The sequence below is a fragment of the Ammodytes marinus genome (genome assembly GCF_949987685.1).
Source record: "Ammodytes marinus genome assembly, chromosome: 15".
Taxonomy (NCBI): domain Eukaryota; kingdom Metazoa; phylum Chordata; class Actinopteri; order Uranoscopiformes; family Ammodytidae; genus Ammodytes; species Ammodytes marinus.
This window is the reverse complement of record NC_137219.1, coordinates 6,730,673-6,747,039: the sequence shown is the minus strand read 5'-3', so window position 1 is coordinate 6,747,039 and position 16,367 is coordinate 6,730,673. Positions and strand designations below refer to the sequence as shown.

The 16,367-nt window shown below is 42.1% G+C and overlaps 3 protein-coding genes across 3 annotated transcripts; 2 read left to right on the top strand and 1 right to left on the bottom strand.

Annotated features, from left to right (window-relative positions):
• Positions 1–1,518: 1,518 nt before the first annotated feature.
• LOC307262223 (syntaxin-11-like) lies at positions 1,519–2,856 on the top strand (the record flags this gene model as incomplete). The annotated part of the gene is made up of 2 exons (XM_080043019.1): positions 1,519–2,037; positions 2,494–2,856. 2 exons carry the CDS (start codon positions 1,519–1,521, stop codon positions 2,854–2,856), a joined length of 882 nt encoding a protein of 293 aa, XP_079899145.1.
• A 1,239-nt stretch (positions 2,857–4,095) lies between these two features.
• On the top strand, positions 4,096–8,297 carry stx11a (syntaxin 11a). Its single transcript, XM_080042932.1, has 2 exons — positions 4,096–4,266; positions 5,658–8,297. The coding sequence occupies exon 2, from the start codon at positions 5,663–5,665 to the stop codon at positions 6,539–6,541; it is 879 nt and encodes a 292-aa protein (XP_079899058.1). The 5' UTR covers positions 4,096–4,266; positions 5,658–5,662; the 3' UTR covers positions 6,542–8,297.
• Positions 8,298–9,103: 806 nt separating this feature from the next.
• On the bottom strand, positions 9,104–16,029 carry fbxo30a (F-box protein 30a). The gene is made up of 3 exons (XM_080042812.1): positions 15,878–16,029; positions 12,329–14,415; positions 9,104–11,953 (listed from the first exon to the last, which is right to left on the bottom strand). The coding sequence occupies exons 2-3, from the start codon at positions 14,348–14,350 to the stop codon at positions 11,750–11,752; spliced, it is 2,226 nt and encodes a 741-aa protein (XP_079898938.1). The 5' UTR covers positions 14,351–14,415; positions 15,878–16,029; the 3' UTR covers positions 9,104–11,749.
• Positions 16,030–16,367: the final 338 nt, after the last annotated feature.

The window sequence follows — 16,367 nt, the reverse complement described above, 5'->3', positions numbered from 1 at the left end:
GACAGGCTGAGAGGCAGACAGTTCTAATGTACATAACTTAACCATAGGAGGAGTTTGAGCATAGGACAATAGAAGAGCAGACAGAGTAATTGTGCATAAGTTAACCATAGGCGTGGCTGTCCGAGTGGTCTGTTGGGTCACTCACATTTGAGGAATCTACATTTCAGTTTACACTAAAACACATTCAATATATACATATATCATTGCACTAAGGTCTAAACAAGTTTATAGCAAATGTTTCCTATTGCATTAATAAGTATTCCAACATTTGAGTCCAGAGATGTATCATATGCAAAAATGCCACCACAGTTCTCACAGGAGTCCCAGTTAAAAGAAAAATGAGTAAAGGTCAAGTTCTCAAATGAGTCCAAAAGGTTTTCTACTTTCATTTTCTAAGTCTTGCTAACGTTCAACAACGTAAACACTAGCAGCAGTGAGAGTTAGCATATTAACAAATAATTCCCTCCATTGAAACTAAAGCTTAGTATTACAGCTAAAACTAAATTTAGCATGAACAGTAACTTGGTGTGTGTGGACTAGTCGCTGGAGAGGTGCCAGTGCTCTTCCTTGGCACTGCTAAGGTGCCCTTGAGCAAGGCACTGAACAGCCGAATAGTCTGGCCTTTTTCCTAATATCATATTTCTCCGATTTTTCCAATGAAAGTCTCTGACTAATCTCATCTCTGTTTCTCTCAAGACATGAATGAGATCAGGGGAAAACAATGACAAGATCTTCTTTGTTATACTTCTCAATTATTGCTAAAAGGATTATCTCAATTCAACTTAATTTGACTTAGACGATCCTACTAATTTGTCTCTTTTTCATCTCTTTGTTGTTCCTAAGGGTCCCTTAAGAGAATTTAATCAGACACGTGATCCCAGAATAAATCAAAAACAAGTACCTCCAGTTAATTTCAAGAGATCAGACTGATCAACAGATAAGCAACATATTATTACCATATCGTTCTGAGCCCGACTGACTGAACATAGGCCTGTTTGAAGTCTTTCGTCACGCTCACAACACTGAACACAAGTATGGGCTTGTTTGTTGCAGCCGATTGCTCTCCTAAATTTCAATTTAGCAACCGGCTGGAGGACTTAGTGAAGCCTTTACCAACTATTGAGCCATATATTTCCCTCAGGCTAAATACAGGTATAAGGGAGTAAATGTTGGAATCATTTCATCAGCTGGCCTGCATGATAATGCTGCTGTATGTCTAAATGAGCAACTTTTTGATAACAAGTTCAGCGTGTCAAGTATTAGTGTCTTACTATAGGGATCTGCATTATGGGAAATGTAGGATTTAGTGTTTTTTTGGAGCTCCTCTGAAATCACATACAATTATAATTTGAACTAAAAAAAATGTTTGGTAACCTTTCGTTCACAAGTCCCCTGACTATATCAAAGTGCAATACTGAACCACTGGATGACCCCAGCCTGGAAATCTGTCCGTTATTTTTCACTCAGTTAAGTAAATCAAAATCTTTTTCTCTTGTTGTCTAATTTGGTCTTTCAGACATGAGAGACCGGCTGACGCACCTCCATCAGGTGCAGACTGACCCAGAGGGTTTCAGCACAGTGGAGTTGGCCACTATTCCTGAGCATGACGAGGCAGCATCAGCATCAGCATCAGCATCACACCCGTACCGAGACCTGGATCTGGATGGAGTCTTACATGAGGCCCAACAGATCCGCCTGGACATCCAGCAGATCCAGAATGACATCAGTGAGCTGAGAGATGTGAACTACCAGGCCTTAAACAAAACCTCACACCCCACTGAAACAAAACGGGACTCCAGTTCAGTCGGGGCGGATATTAAACGCAGAGCAGAAGCTGTGCTGCAGAGGCTACACACTATGAATGCTCTCAGCAGGGAACTGGAGGAGCAGCGAGGCAGCTCTGACCCCACAGCACGCATTGCTCAGACACAGTACCACTGTCTAAGCAACGAGCTGAGAGAGGTGATGTCCAGCTACAACCAGACAGAGATGAGCCATCGGGACGCTTGTAAACAGCAGATCCAGAGGCAGATGGAGGTGATTTTATTGATATTCGATTCATTGATTTGCACACATTAAAGGTGGAGTCAGCAATTCTGGACAATACTTGTTGACAAAATCACATTTTGTCAGACATCAGTGAATAACTCCTCACCATCTGCTACTTGCATGTACTGTATGAACGCTGCAAAAGCCTGGGCTCTGTAAATGGACATGTTGCTGTTTGCGGTAGGCCTGCCTTGTTGACATACCCTGAGTTTACATACCACTTTACAGAGCCTAGGCTGTGTATTAACACCAGTTTTTTTTCAGCAAATACACTACACGGCCAGGTGGCAGGAGATATTCACTGATTTAGACCAAAAATTATTTTGACCAAAAAAAGCATTCTCCAGAATCGCTGATTTAAAGGGAGGACATGTAACTTTTTTTTTAAAAAGGCAAAAAAAGAATAAAAGCTGTTAAATAATTAGAATTATTGCCATTGCCTAGGTGGTGGGCAGGGAGGTCACCAAGGAGGAGCTGGAGGAGATGATGGAGAGCGGGGAGTTGAACGTGTTTGGCGTCCAGCTGGAAGGCAAGACGGCCCGGTCGGCTTTCCTTCAGATCGAGAGCCGTCACAAGGAGCTGCTGGAGCTGGAACAGAGGATCCAGGGCATCCAGGAGCTGTTCCTGGATGTAGCCGTGCTCACACAGGAGCAGGGGGCAGCGGCCGATAGCATCCAGAAAAACGTACAAAACACTGAAGTGACTGTTGAGGATGCCGTCTACCAGCTGGATAGAGCCGTTGCATTAGATAAGAAAAATCCATTCAAGCAGATGTTCTGTTGCTGCTTTCCGTGTTTTAACAATTAGATCTAATGGGGGTTCGGCCAGTGGTTTTTGGATCCATTCCACTGTTCCCTGTGGTTAAAGCTGCGCTATAAAATAAAGGAACAACCCTTTAAGCCCTTGCGTTCAGTTGTCAGCCTCTTAAAAAAAAACTGTGTAGTCCCACCACAAGCTCCATTGAGTAGCAGTTTCTGGAACTTTTGATCATTGTGGAATATAGCAAGACTCTAATTGAACTGAGGGTAAACGTTGTCTGTTGAAGTTAGATATGCATGCCTTGTAGGGCCGCCCAAGACTTTTGGGGTCATAAACTGGATCTGTTTTGTCCACATTGTAATGTGTTGCCACTTCACATTGTGTATTGTAAATATTACAGCTGACCTAAAGTGTCAGTTTCACTGTCTCTGAGATAACTGTTTTGTCACTATTTGTTGGCAAATGTCACAAAAAAATTTCAGTTTTTGTTCAGGTTGCTCATTTTATATTTCCCTATTTATCTCATCTTTATTAAAAATATATTTGAAAGGGACGCCCCCGGAGACCAGGGGGCCCTAAACAGCTCCTTTTATCAATTAATTTGTAGGGCCAGCTCTGACTTGCCCCTATAACTTTTGCAAAAGAAAAATAGAAACTTCTCCATATTCACCAAGGGTATACACGGTGTGATCTAATAAGTACCAACAAAATAACATAGCTGATGGGGCGCCCTTAGCTCAGTTGGTTGGGCGTCCCCCCCCCCCATGGGCCTCGGCCAGCAGCGGACCCGGGTTCCATTCCAGCCCGCGGTCGTTCTCTGCATGTCACTTCCCTCTCTGCCCCATTTCAACTCTGTCTCTGCACTATCAATAAAGCATAAAAATGCCCAAAAAATATCTTAAAAAAAAAAAACATAGCTGATGGTCAGGTAGAAACTTTAGATTTATATGTTTTTATTTTTGTGCAAGTGTCTGAAGGTTTGGTCATGCTGAACATGTTTTTTGTATTGTATGCGTGTGTATATTACATTCTGACAATAAATTGGTCTAAGTTTTTAAGTTGAGTTGAGCTAGAGTTAGGTATTAATATTATACACACAGACCGTGAGAGTGAGGTTGATGGTTCGCCTGCCTCCTTCCTGGAATCAAACCACACATCGGTGAAGTTGCCGAAATGATTGACAGGGAAGAAGGCGTGATCTTCCGCGTTAGAACCTGCTGCATGCAGCACCAGCGGCTCAGTGTCATCATTCAGGCAGTTAGGCCTATTGTTAATGTGTGAGTTTGTGAGGGAGTGCAAGACCTGTGCGTAACACTTGAGTGGCGGTTGACTCCTTTGCATGTTGAAATTTGGTGATATAAAGAAGAGAAAAAGAGGAAATGAGTCTTTCCGTGGTCGACCCTTCTGCTGTAGCAAGTTTCAAGAAGTAGGTCTGTCGGAGGAGGAGAACACTGTAAGGTATGTGCGCTCTGTGTTTTATGTATGCGCTTAAAATGTATTTGGACTGAAATAATAGATGGGCGGATGTGATTCATAGAGTCATAATTCGCCACAGAAGAGACTCTGCACTTGTGACGTTTTCATCTTTCCTCGTGAAGAATTTTCCTTGTCATGGTTACCGATGGTTTGGAGATTATGTAGCTGTGACTTAGTTATCACTTATGTGACTTTGAGCATCAAATCCACCAAAGCCGCGTAAAACGTTTCTATCGATAGGAAATAATGTCTGAAGTCGACGCCCTGGCCTGTAATCAATCTATCTGCGATAGAAACGTCACTGCTGAGGAAGTTCTCTGTCAGTTTCCTCTGGAGGATCTCATACAGATACTGTTAAGAAAGTACATCTAAACTACTAATTAATCAATGTTCTAAATCAAAAGGGGAAACATGTATAAGGATAAAGAGTCATAAACGTCTATTTCAAAATATTCTCTCTTAAATCAATAAGATCCCAAATACAAACATGAACTTGAGCACTTCATGTTTTCCCCTTTGAAACAACAACATAACATTACTTTGAAAAAAATTGCAATATAAACAAAAGCAATACTTCTCATACAATTAATACAGCTCATTCACAAAAGCTAAAATCCCTTCACATAAATGTGATGCATATTCACTATGATTTAAAACGTGTTTTTTATCGAGAGGGTTTTCTCTTGTGGTAAGTTTGATTTTCTCTGAATGAATCTTGATATCTTTCAACCATAGGGCTTCAGAGGAGAACATGTGGCTGATTACTATATAATAATGTTATTATATTTCACAGAATTGTTAATACTGTTGCATTAATGTGTTGTTTAATTGTTGCTGGTCCACTCCACCGAGTTAGGTCTTTTGGTCCACTGGTTCCCAAGCTGAGGGTCTGGCCCTTCCAAAGGGTCAACAAAATATGATATGAAAGTCACATGAAAGTGATATCAATCTTCTCATCTGAGCCTCCTTCAGAAAGCAAATAAGCAAATTCCCCAAAATGTCCTTTTGAAGGCATACTAGTCTGTAAAGAGTTTGTATAGGCGAGAAATGCCCGGATGAGTACTAACTTCCGGTGAGATTTTGTGTATGGATCGATAGGATACTTTTCCTACTCAACCGCCCCACAATGTATTGCGTCTTTTCAAACGGCATGGAAGGTTTTTTCAAAATTCTTTATTGCTTCTGTATACTTCAGTGTAAACGGTCAGACGAACCCCACTTACTCAATCAATTGTTAAGTAGACAGTATGGAGTATATACAGTACATGTTGAGTATGTAGGAGGGAGGACGTTAGTATGGCTTTTCGAACACAGGACTTATCTTCACACTGCACCTTTAAAAATGTCTTAAAATCTCCTGACATCTCTTGCAGGCGAGATGAGGGACCGACTGGCTGAGCTGCAGATTAACCCCTCAACGCCTGCAGGGGAGGAGATCCACCACAACCAAAGCCATGACGATGACACCGATCATCTGGAGCAACAGGCCATTGTGTTCGAGGGAGAGGACGTTATGGACAGAACCTACAAAGAGGCCCAGGCCATGAGGAAGGAGATGCAGCTGTTCCGTCTGGACGTGAGGCGTCTGGGGAAGCAGAACACCAGGTTCCTCACGTCGGTGCGGAGGATCAGCAGCATCAAGCGGGACTCCAACGCGCTGGGACGGGGCATCAAGGCCCGAGGGGAGGCCATCTACGCCCGGCTGGAGAAACTGGGCAAGCTGAGCAAAGAGCTGGAGGAGGAGCACGGGCCTACATCGGCCGTGACTCGAATGGTGCGTTCCCAGTACATTTCACTCACCGCAGCCTTCCACGGCGCCATGACCGAGTACAACGAGGCTGAGATGGTGCAGAGGGACAACTGCAAGACACGCATCCAGAGGCAGGCGGAGATCATGGGCAAGGAGGTGAGCGGGGAGCAGATCGACGAGATGATCGAGACGGGCAAGTGGAACGTCTTCTCGGACAATCTCCTGCTGGAGGGACGGACGGCGCGCTCGGCTCTCAATGAGATCGAGAACAGGCACAAGGAGCTGCTGGAGCTCGAGGCGCGTATCAGGGACATCCACGATCTCTTCTTCCAGATGGCCATGTTAGTGGAGGAGCAGGGCTGCAAGCTGGACAACATAGAAGCAAACGTCTGCGGGACTCAGGACTACGTCGTCAAGGCCACGGCTCACATCAAGCAGGCCGTGAAGTACAAGAAGAACAATCCATGCAAGAAGCTGTTTTGTTGTTGCTTCCCCTGCTGCAATTGAGACAGCATCAGTGTTATATTTTCTTGATTTCATGAGAATAATTGAGATCAGATTGAAAATCAAATCAGCTTTACTATGCAATGATGCCTGTACTATTTGTGCCCTAAGTTGTGTATTTATTTTTGCTCAAATTAAGCGCTGGTTACATTTTTAGGAAGTAGAACCAGCCAAAGTTCACACGTTGAGCTGGTCTAAGAGAAGCCCCTACATTTCAAACCACACGTACACATGCAAATGTCTACAGTGAGATATGGGTGTTACATTTCCTTATTGTTACTGAGAAAAGCTTTGCATGCTTACTGTAAAGCAATAATTTAATGCTGAACTCTGAACTTTTAAAATTCAGCTTACACCTTTGTAATGTTATGTTAGATATTTAAGTTATGTAAATGAATGCCTCATAGTGGCTTCTTTAATATATAAATTGTATACTACTTTTCACAGGCTGGATGTTGCTTCTCTGGAAGCCGGAACTAAAGTAGATCTATTTCTTAGTGAAGCCATTGCCTAACACGTCTTAGGAAACACGGTGAAAACAACACAGCCTCTAATTGTGGTTAGCTGTTGAGGCGAGATAGATTTGGGTGGATTGTGTAAATGTGTGTTACGGACCACCCCCCCTGCCCCGGTGTATAGTTGTCACCATTTATAGGCCACAGCCTTTAGTTTCTAAAGACTTGTTGCTTAACATAAAAGAAAGCTCTCTTTTTATTGCTTCCACTTTTAAACATATGGTGTAATCTTTTTATTGTAGCTTAATTTAATATGCCTGACTATCACCGGGACGCACAATGACACAAGAGGATACCTGAATCAGTGCGTACATGGATGCTCGCTTATATGCGGTGTGGGAACAAAACAAAGGAACGGGAAACTGATCAGACCACTTTCTGTTTGTACAGCAGGCAGCTATCTCATTGTCCTGTGAGAGTAATGATGATAAAATTCAAAAGACCTTTTTTCCCTGTGTGTAGGAGCCATCACCCACTGGGGGATTCCCAGATATCACACAGTTCAAACCGAAGCTGAGAAGCTCTCTGACTGAGACTGTGATCGCACTTCATACTGAACATGAGAGACACCAGTGGGTGTTTGCAGAATGACTGCCTCCCTCTGCTCTGTGTGGAAATGGGTTTCAGGGCTGTAATGATTGCACTTACTGGTGTGGTGTGTTGTGGGCATTTACTGGCATAGTAAAGTAAACACACTGCTGCATCACAAGTTTACTCAGATAGATGTAAATGAGAATGTGACACTGGATGGACATATGTGTTAACCAGGATGGCCGAGTGGTTAAGGCGTTGGACTTAAGATCCAATGGACATATGTCCTCGTGGGTTCGAACCCCACTCCTGGTATAAACAGAAATTTTAATCTGAATATTCCTAAACATGTTAATAGATGAATCTGACGGAACATTCCCCAAATGTACAGTTGTAATCAGTGTCTACTGCCGTCCGGCTGAGCGTGTGCACTGCATGTGTTTGTGCATACCACTGGGAATGATATATCAGGACAGACTTTCACCCTTGTCTGTGACTCAAAAGTTGCGAAATGTTTGCTAATAATAGCTATAGGCCTATGTATATATAGCAATACGTAGATCTTTCAGTCTTATTTGAGTAACAGTCTACTTCCTTTGTAATCTGCTCAGATAAATATAGCAATCTTCCCTTTGCATCTCGCCATTTAATCAAAAGATTTGAAGGCACAATTTGGTCAAGGCATAAACAAAACTGTATTAGAGAAAGGTTTGCTTACATCAGATGTGATGTTCTTAACTAGAGGAACAGTGACCTGTGATTCCAATTCATGTGATTAGGTGTCACATGACCTCATCTTTAGATGATGCTTGAATCGGCCTTTATCCTATTTACTGTAAACTGCATACACAAAAATGACACAAAGTCAAATGCTGATACATCACAATGGAGGGAGTGCGAGAACATGTCTGTCTTGACTGGTAACATTGTTTCGATAGGGTGCTATGCCATCTAGTGGTAATGTTTCAACATTCTGCCATAAAATTGGTCATTGAAGCTTTTCCCTTAAGGTAGTCCTGTCTCCACAAGCCATTATAAATAGTTAATGATTTTAAATTGAGGGAAACATTGATTTGGAGCTGGATGAGTTTGTGAAACGCTATTGGCCCAAAAGGCAATGTTTCAACACTTTAAAATGTTTGCAACTTATTGTTGAATATTTCAATACTTGACACTGATATCAACATAATTGTATCTGTGTCTGTTAGCCCTTTAAATACCCCTAAGGGTGGAGTTGATTTGAGTCCAAGGAAGTTTTGGAAGCTTTTTATTTAACTTTTACTGCATTTTTAAACCTGTACCAGACCAAATGGTCCTTCTCACAGGCTTCGATGTGACAGCTACCTCACAAGAAGTTTTCTGTTGACCCTTTTGTCAGATGTAAACCTATTAATGAGTCAAACAAAACACTGAAGTAGGTGACCCATTTTCATCAGGAACAACTTAACCTTTTGGGCCTGGAATGTACATGATATAATACAAAATGAAATCAAATCAATTTAAAAACAAAGACGTCTTTATTAAAATGATTCAAAAGTCAAACAAATGAAACTGGCATATTGTGGTGAAAAATACACTTCAGCATGAGTGAAAACAAAACTTATAATGCTGACAAAGGTGTTGATATGCTGCAGATGAAAATACATTTGTCTTAATGTTGTATAAACCTCAACAGAGCAAAAGACGGTTCTAATGTCAGGTAATCCATTTCACTATGAGAGCATCTGATCAGATCTGGCTGAATTTCATTACGAGATATTATTTTTTGTACCTAACTGATGCATTGTGCCTGAGAGATACACTGTATACATGTGTTTTTAACAGAACCAACTGATAATTTTTTCAAAGAAGATCAAACTCATGCAAAAAATTAGGGAGTAAAGACAAAGACAAACCCTCATTAGGATTTGAATTTTACAGTACATGCCTTCATGTGCAAATCAATAATTCAAATACAAATCTAAACATTACAGAGAGATTCCTTTTCCCCCCTCAAATAAACGTACCAGTACAAAAAAAAATTAAATAAACCACAAATGGATTGGGACTTATAAGAGTAAAAAGACAGCTTATTTCCATCATTGCTTGGGCTTTACATCAAAATTCAAAAATATAAAAACAACAAAAGCAGTTTTTTTTCAAAGGAATAACCATTTTTTTAACCATTTTTCTATATAACTTTACGAAACATTTCCCACACCAAGGAGCCACATCATCTTCATGTGTTTTTCCAAACTAAAAATAGACTTTAAAAAAGGTGTTCAAGAAGACTGATCCATCCAAAGAGCATTTACGAATTTTTGCTGAGAGCCTATTTTAGTAACTCAGTTTTAAACACGATTGATGAATGGATGACAGACATGAAAGAAATGTAATTTACTAGTCCAGCACTGCAACACACACTGTTATAATACTGAGTGGTACACAAGTCAGTTTCTAAGACCCCACAATGATCAAGTAGCTGACAAGTTGACATGTCCTTCTAAGTCATTTTAATTGAGGAAAAACAATCTACTGCGAGACAAAGCTTCATGCTATAACCCTGAGACGCCATGTAGTGCCAAAAAACATACAACCGTGAAAAATAATGAATAGGAACATAATTAGTGATGCTCATTACTGGAGGGAAACCCGTTATATATTTCTTAACCCTAACCTGCAGGGTTTAATGAGGTCTGACACTGTTACAAAACGTTCTGCTCACTAACCAGTCGCTGATGGATTCTTATATTCACTGAGTACATTCATCATTTTCCTTGCTACATTTTAGATCTTTGTATAAAACAACACACAAACAACTGCTGGTTACTTGTAAAAAAAATAGCTGGTAGAGCAGACAAACCACAGCAAGAAAATGTTTTGCCATTTGGCTGGTGAATAGGGTTACTTCATCCCTCACCCGAATAACATGCCGGCCCCTTACTAAGAGAAAGATGGAGCACCTTTGTTACTGTTGTGACGAGGGCCTGGCCATACCACAAAACACACACAATAATGGTGACATGCTAATGCTGATGATCAAAGGTCAAACCCCAAAGTGAATACAGTATGACCATCCTGTAAAATGGCACACATTGTGCACAGCTACCACAGATGTTTGGTCAGTCTTATTATGTAGAATGAAAGCCATTAAATCCTAAGCATTACACACATGCTCACTCTAGATATCAGGATACGATATAAAACCGTGAGAGATAACTGTAAACTGTTCCAGCTAGAAGCAATGGAGATATCTCAGTGAGACATTCTGAACTTCCTTGTGACAAGAAAATCAAGTGTATCATAAGTTAAGGCTCTACGCTTACCTCCATTGTAGCACAGTACTGACTTTTTGATATAAAAATAAAAAGTTCTACATCAAAAAACCTGATTATTTACACAATGCCAGAGAAGATTTTAGGGCCACACAATTAATCGTAAAAAGAATTGTAATCTAGATTCATATATCTACGCGATCTCATTTCTAAATGATGACAATTATCTTGCTTATATTCCCGTAATGCAATAACGGCACGCAGAATGTTCTCTTCTTTGCTTGAGAACAATTCCAGCTGCTATATAAATGACATTAGGTTACACAATGTAAAACAAAACAAGCTATTAATGTATCATTCAAGCAAACAGATGTTTTTAACTAAAAAGCTTTAAATACGGTGGTTGGTTGTCCATACGGACTGGGTGCTAGGTTTGATTTATTAATATCATATATGCTAAAGCCGTTATTTTACATTTTATTTTATTAGGGTGTCCGTGTATCAGTAAATTATATTTTTTTTATTACAAGAATTGTATGAGAAAATCGTGATACAAATTCTTGAGAAAAATCTTGATTCACATTTAAACGAGAATTGTGCAGCCCTAGTAGATATGAGTACACTGTTAATAACAAATTCATCAGAGCGGAAGGCTAGAAATGTAATTGGCTTGTTCACAGTCCTCATCAGCCTACACTGAAGTATAAATCAGCCCACTACTGGCTTTGCCTTATTTATGGGAGTGATATTTTCCACTGTGGACCGACAGTTTAAAAGGTTCAAAGGAGTTTTCTATCTTTTTTGAGGATGGAAGAGACTTATCTGTAAACACTGGAGTAAATACATGTGTATTTGACTAGTTCTAATGGTCTCAAAAATGTCCAAAAGATGACTCCCTCTTTAGAAGTCCCTTATGCTACTGGTTTGAGAACTGAACGCAAACACCTCCCCTCTTTCGTGAGCTCTCTGGTGAAACACATGCATGGCAGGGGGATCGCCTCTTCTCGCCGAGTGATCTGATTGAACTTGCACTTCTTGAGGTGGTCGGCCATGCTGGAGATGTTGGCAAACTTCCACTCGTTCACTGCACCAAACGCTGTGCTGAATCGCCACACCTGAATGGCACACAATAGAAAATCCATCAATTACTGTGCATGCTGTGACAGTGTATAGGTGCACATTGGTTCGACAAGTAAAACTGGTTGTTAAAAGGTGGAGTCAGCGATTCTGGAGAATGCTTGTTATTATCAAATACTTTTTTTGACATGTTGCTAGCTAAGGTGGGCCCCTTTGTTTACATACCCATGTACATGGCCTAGGGGTTGTGTATTAACACTGGAGATTCTTTCAGTGCACACACAGTAAAGGCAGGGAGTGGATTGTGAAGAGACATTCACTGATTTGCACAAAACATTGTTTTTACAAGCATTCTCCAGAATTGCTGTCTCCACCTTTAAATGTGTTCTTTTACATAGCACAAACAGACTAACCTTGTCTGTGATCTGCCACGAGGGAGAGCCGTCGGCACGTCGTGTCTTCTCCCACAGCAGGACGACCATGCCACGCATCTGCAGCAGACTGGCACACACATCCCTCATGGTGCGAGACACTCTGGACAGTTGGCACAGGCTAAAGCTGTCCAGGAAGCTTGCTACATATTGCAACACTTCAAATGGAAGATTGCTGAACTGATCACACTCAGAGCCAAAGTGGCAGGTGTTTCTTGGGAGACGACCCCCAGTTCTTAAAGGTGTACCGGGCTTAACTCCAAACGAGCCGAGGTGCCTGTCGTGGATGATCCTGAAGCCCTGTACGGACGGGCAGAATCGTCTTTGGGAGTAGGTACAGCCGTAGTAGGCCAAGGGACAGCGATGTTCCATCCAGCCGTTGAGTCCGGCATGAATATCCCCGTGGACATTTTTGAAATGAGACGAGAACTCGTCCCGCCGAAACAGCTGCCCGCACACAAAGGTGAACATGGAGCGCTGCTTTGTTTGGTATCGAGCTACACATTCCAGCACCAGGTCCAGCCTGAGCGTGTGGAAGGGGCTGGGATTGGAAAGCTGCGGGCTGGCGTGATCGCAGGCCGAGGCTGAAGCAATGTCTCCCACCATTGTGTTGGTGGCGAGAATGGCTGAAGGGAAGGAGAATGTCTGAGTACCAAAGTCAATGTGGTAGCCATCCACAAACCTGCTGTCTGAGATTCCCCTGCCTCCTGGAGAGTCCCCGAGGCAGAAGAGCAAAGCTGCTGTGATGAGGTCGATGCCGTGGAGGCCCATGGGGTCATCAGCTACCTCTAGGTCAGACGTGTCCACTGACTTGTCCTCCATCTTTGCTCGAAACAAGTAAGGGTCCGACAGCAGAGCCCGGCGCCCGTTAAATGTAAACATACTTATTCCTCTAAGCACTTCCACAGTCTGTAATTTACGCTCCAAACACCTGTACCGGAGTTCTGTAGGTAAGTGTTGTAAGAAGTTATTCCTCACGTGATCGGACAGCAGGAATGGCATTGGACGTGCAAGTGGTGCAAGCGGTGCTGGTGGAGGCACGGGAGGTTCCATCGCTAAAACCGGCATGTAATCCTGAGGCATCTCTGGCCATGCAAGGTTGGAATTTATCGGCTCCTCGATAATGTCTTCCTTCTCTTCAAAAAACAACTCCACAAAATCGTCCTCTTCTGTCCATCCGATACCATCTACATCTCCATCTGTCCCCACTGCACAGTCCACTCCACCCACTGCTCCGAGCTCACACTCTGAATCAGAGTCGCTCTCTTGCATATCCACATTCTTCCCACCCTCAGCAACATAAACACTACCATGCCTATCACCATTCTCTCCATTGTGGAGCGCTCCATTCTTCTCAGTTTTTTCCCCATTCAAATTTCCAACGATAACACTGAGATCCTTAGAATTAGAGAGGATGTCCAAGGCCACCGCTAGACTCCTGCTGGTCTCCACCGAGGCTCTATACAACTCGTTATAGGGCTCCTCTTCCATTTCCACCGCACCGTTAGCCAACAGTGCCTCCGGTAGACTTGACGCTGTGGCCATTGCCTCACTTTTGTGTTCTTTCTTATCTCCGTTCTTTGACACAGTGGTCGTGACCTTCAAAGACTCCAACAACATCCTCTGATCCTGCAGGGCCAAAGCCATGTCTAGCTGCTCCACCTCATCAACGTCTTTGCTCAAGTTCTCGTAGGACTTGCGATCCGAATAGCTCACGGGCCAGCGATTCCACTCCATAGTACAACATACGATACTCGCCGGGCATGTCTCAAGGTGTTTTGCCATTTTGATCCTCGGAATACTGAACGGGCAGCCGAATCCGCTGTTAAGGCATGGCGGCCGTTCGTATGGACACAGGAGACGGTGTTCGTCCAGTTTGCATGAGTGAAAAACCGCCCCGCAGACGAGAGGGCAGCCGATGAGGTCACAGCAAACGTCCGCCTCCGGTCTCACCATGCATCTTCTGTTGATGCATTTAAGGCAGTGGGAGTGCAGGCTCTCCATTTTCACTGTATAATACTCCTTGGCCAAATGGTTCTGGCAGGGGAATGGGGGTAAAAAGTTCAACCCTGAAACAAAAGTAGGAAAAGAAGAATGAGTTCACAAGCCAAGCATTGGTAATTGTAACAGCCAATAATGTAATAACGGCAGACAACTTAGAAACTGCCATAACATTATAGTTTTTTAGTTCTCAGTGTAATAAAAGCCAACAATAAAAAATGTTTAACACTGCCAATAATGTAGGACCTATTATATTATGGCAAAAATATGTTATGTATTCAGAAAATGTATTAAGTGGCAAGTTACTACATTATCAGTCTTTAACACTAAAAAGTGAAAAATTATAAAGTTATTGACAGTCATTACATTATCAGCCATTATTTGCTTATACAACAACAATGTTTCTAGGTAAGCACATGAAGCAGTTAGCTGGAAGGGAGTGTGGTGCTGGTGTTACATTATCCTACTGACATTAATGCAACTCTCAGACATCACACACTGGAGGTCCCATGCCTTTGAATTTAGTCTCGCACATGTTTATCACTGTGCATACTCAAAACCTTCAAGCTGTTTTGTAACATTTCACAACAGCTCTTATGTTTCACAGTGACACGGGTTCTTCTCAGACTTCAGGCCAACCCTGACCCCTCACCTTTACAGTGAAACTGCGCTTCACTTATAGAGATTGGTGAAATGTAAGACTCAAGAATTCTAACATCTTATGCGAGATGTTTGTCTACCAGACCCAACAGGACCCCCCCACGGGTAAATACTAAATCATTAGCCCCTGGCTTATGCTGGTGGTGTTTTCTGTGGAGGGATTTGTAGCACAATGAATGCTGGCTGAAGGGACAACAAGCAATAATTTAAAGACCCACAAAAATGCTGCAAGTCCAAACTGCAAAGCAAGACAGGAGAGCTATTGTTCGAGCTGCAACAGCCTAAGATAAAATCACAATCAGGTTTAATAACAGGTATGTTCACACATCAAAGGAATTTGCCTTAATCTGATGGTGCAATCAACCAACATCAACATAGAGAACAAAAGGAAAGGCATGTCACATCATATGAACAGTACATTTATAATTCAAAAAAGAGAAATATGTGCAGTTACCTATTTAACAAGGTCCATACAATTGTCAGGCGTGAGTGAGCCAAAATATGTAATAATAATTCTGGATACGTTTTTTAATGTGACATATTGAGGAGATGTATGTACAAATATATTTCGCAAGTATAGCTGGTAGGTTAGCAAACAGCTAAAAACACAAACAACACAGCAACAGCAGGCTTTAATAACTTATTATAACAAGTTGTATTGTTAGTGCAAATAATATCGCCATAGTGTGTTAAACCGTGAGGGGTTATTGTTAAAAATGCACAAAGGAAAGGTGTCAATAACTAAGTCGCAAAACTTTTTAAAAAGTTAAACAAAAGAGCATCAACAACATGGCCAGTTAGCATTAACAGCTACACTTCGTTAGCCTACTCTGTTAGCTCGTTAGCCGCAAGCTTCGAGAAAGTGCTTACCCGAGTTACGGGGGGTTCTTCAGGTAGATCCTTTCAATATTTATTTACTTGTATAAGCCTCGTCGACACCAGCAACATGGAAAATGCAACTACACAAGCCCTGCACGGAAGTTACATGCGTCCAAATGCTGTAAAGATGTGAACTGGCTACAGCTGGTTCCTCGTCTCAGCTGTGAGTCGGCGTTTGTGTTGATCCAGAGAGGCACGCCGCGGCTTGACGTCATCACGTAAACGGGCCGAGTCATATTTTAGGTGTTGTGGAGTGGACGCAGCCCATGAGAGAGCACTGAAATAGACAGGGGGAAAACCCTGACGGACAGTTTAAAATGCAATCACTCCTGAAATCAGTGTCTCTACACATCCTTAAAAGGACTTAAAAGTAATTGAAAAAGTGTATCATTAAATAAGACCTTAATCGGTATTAAGAGGTCTTAAATCAATCTTTTATAAGTCTTAAAAATGCAGAGGCATGGGGATTTGGATTTTATCA

Excerpts from the sequence above, each read along its gene's own strand:
- stx11a (XM_080042932.1), top strand. The coding sequence starts at position 5,663 with ATGAGGGACCGACTGGCTGAGCTGCAGATTAACCCCTCAACGCCTGCA.
- fbxo30a (XM_080042812.1), bottom strand. The coding sequence starts at position 14,350 with ATGGAGAGCCTGCACTCCCACTGCCTTAAATGCATCAACAGAAGATGC. Across the intron at positions 11,954-12,328 it reads CGTGGCAGATCACAGACAAG|GTGTGGCGATTCAGCACAGC; the intron begins GTTAGTCTGTTT and ends TGTGCCATTCAG.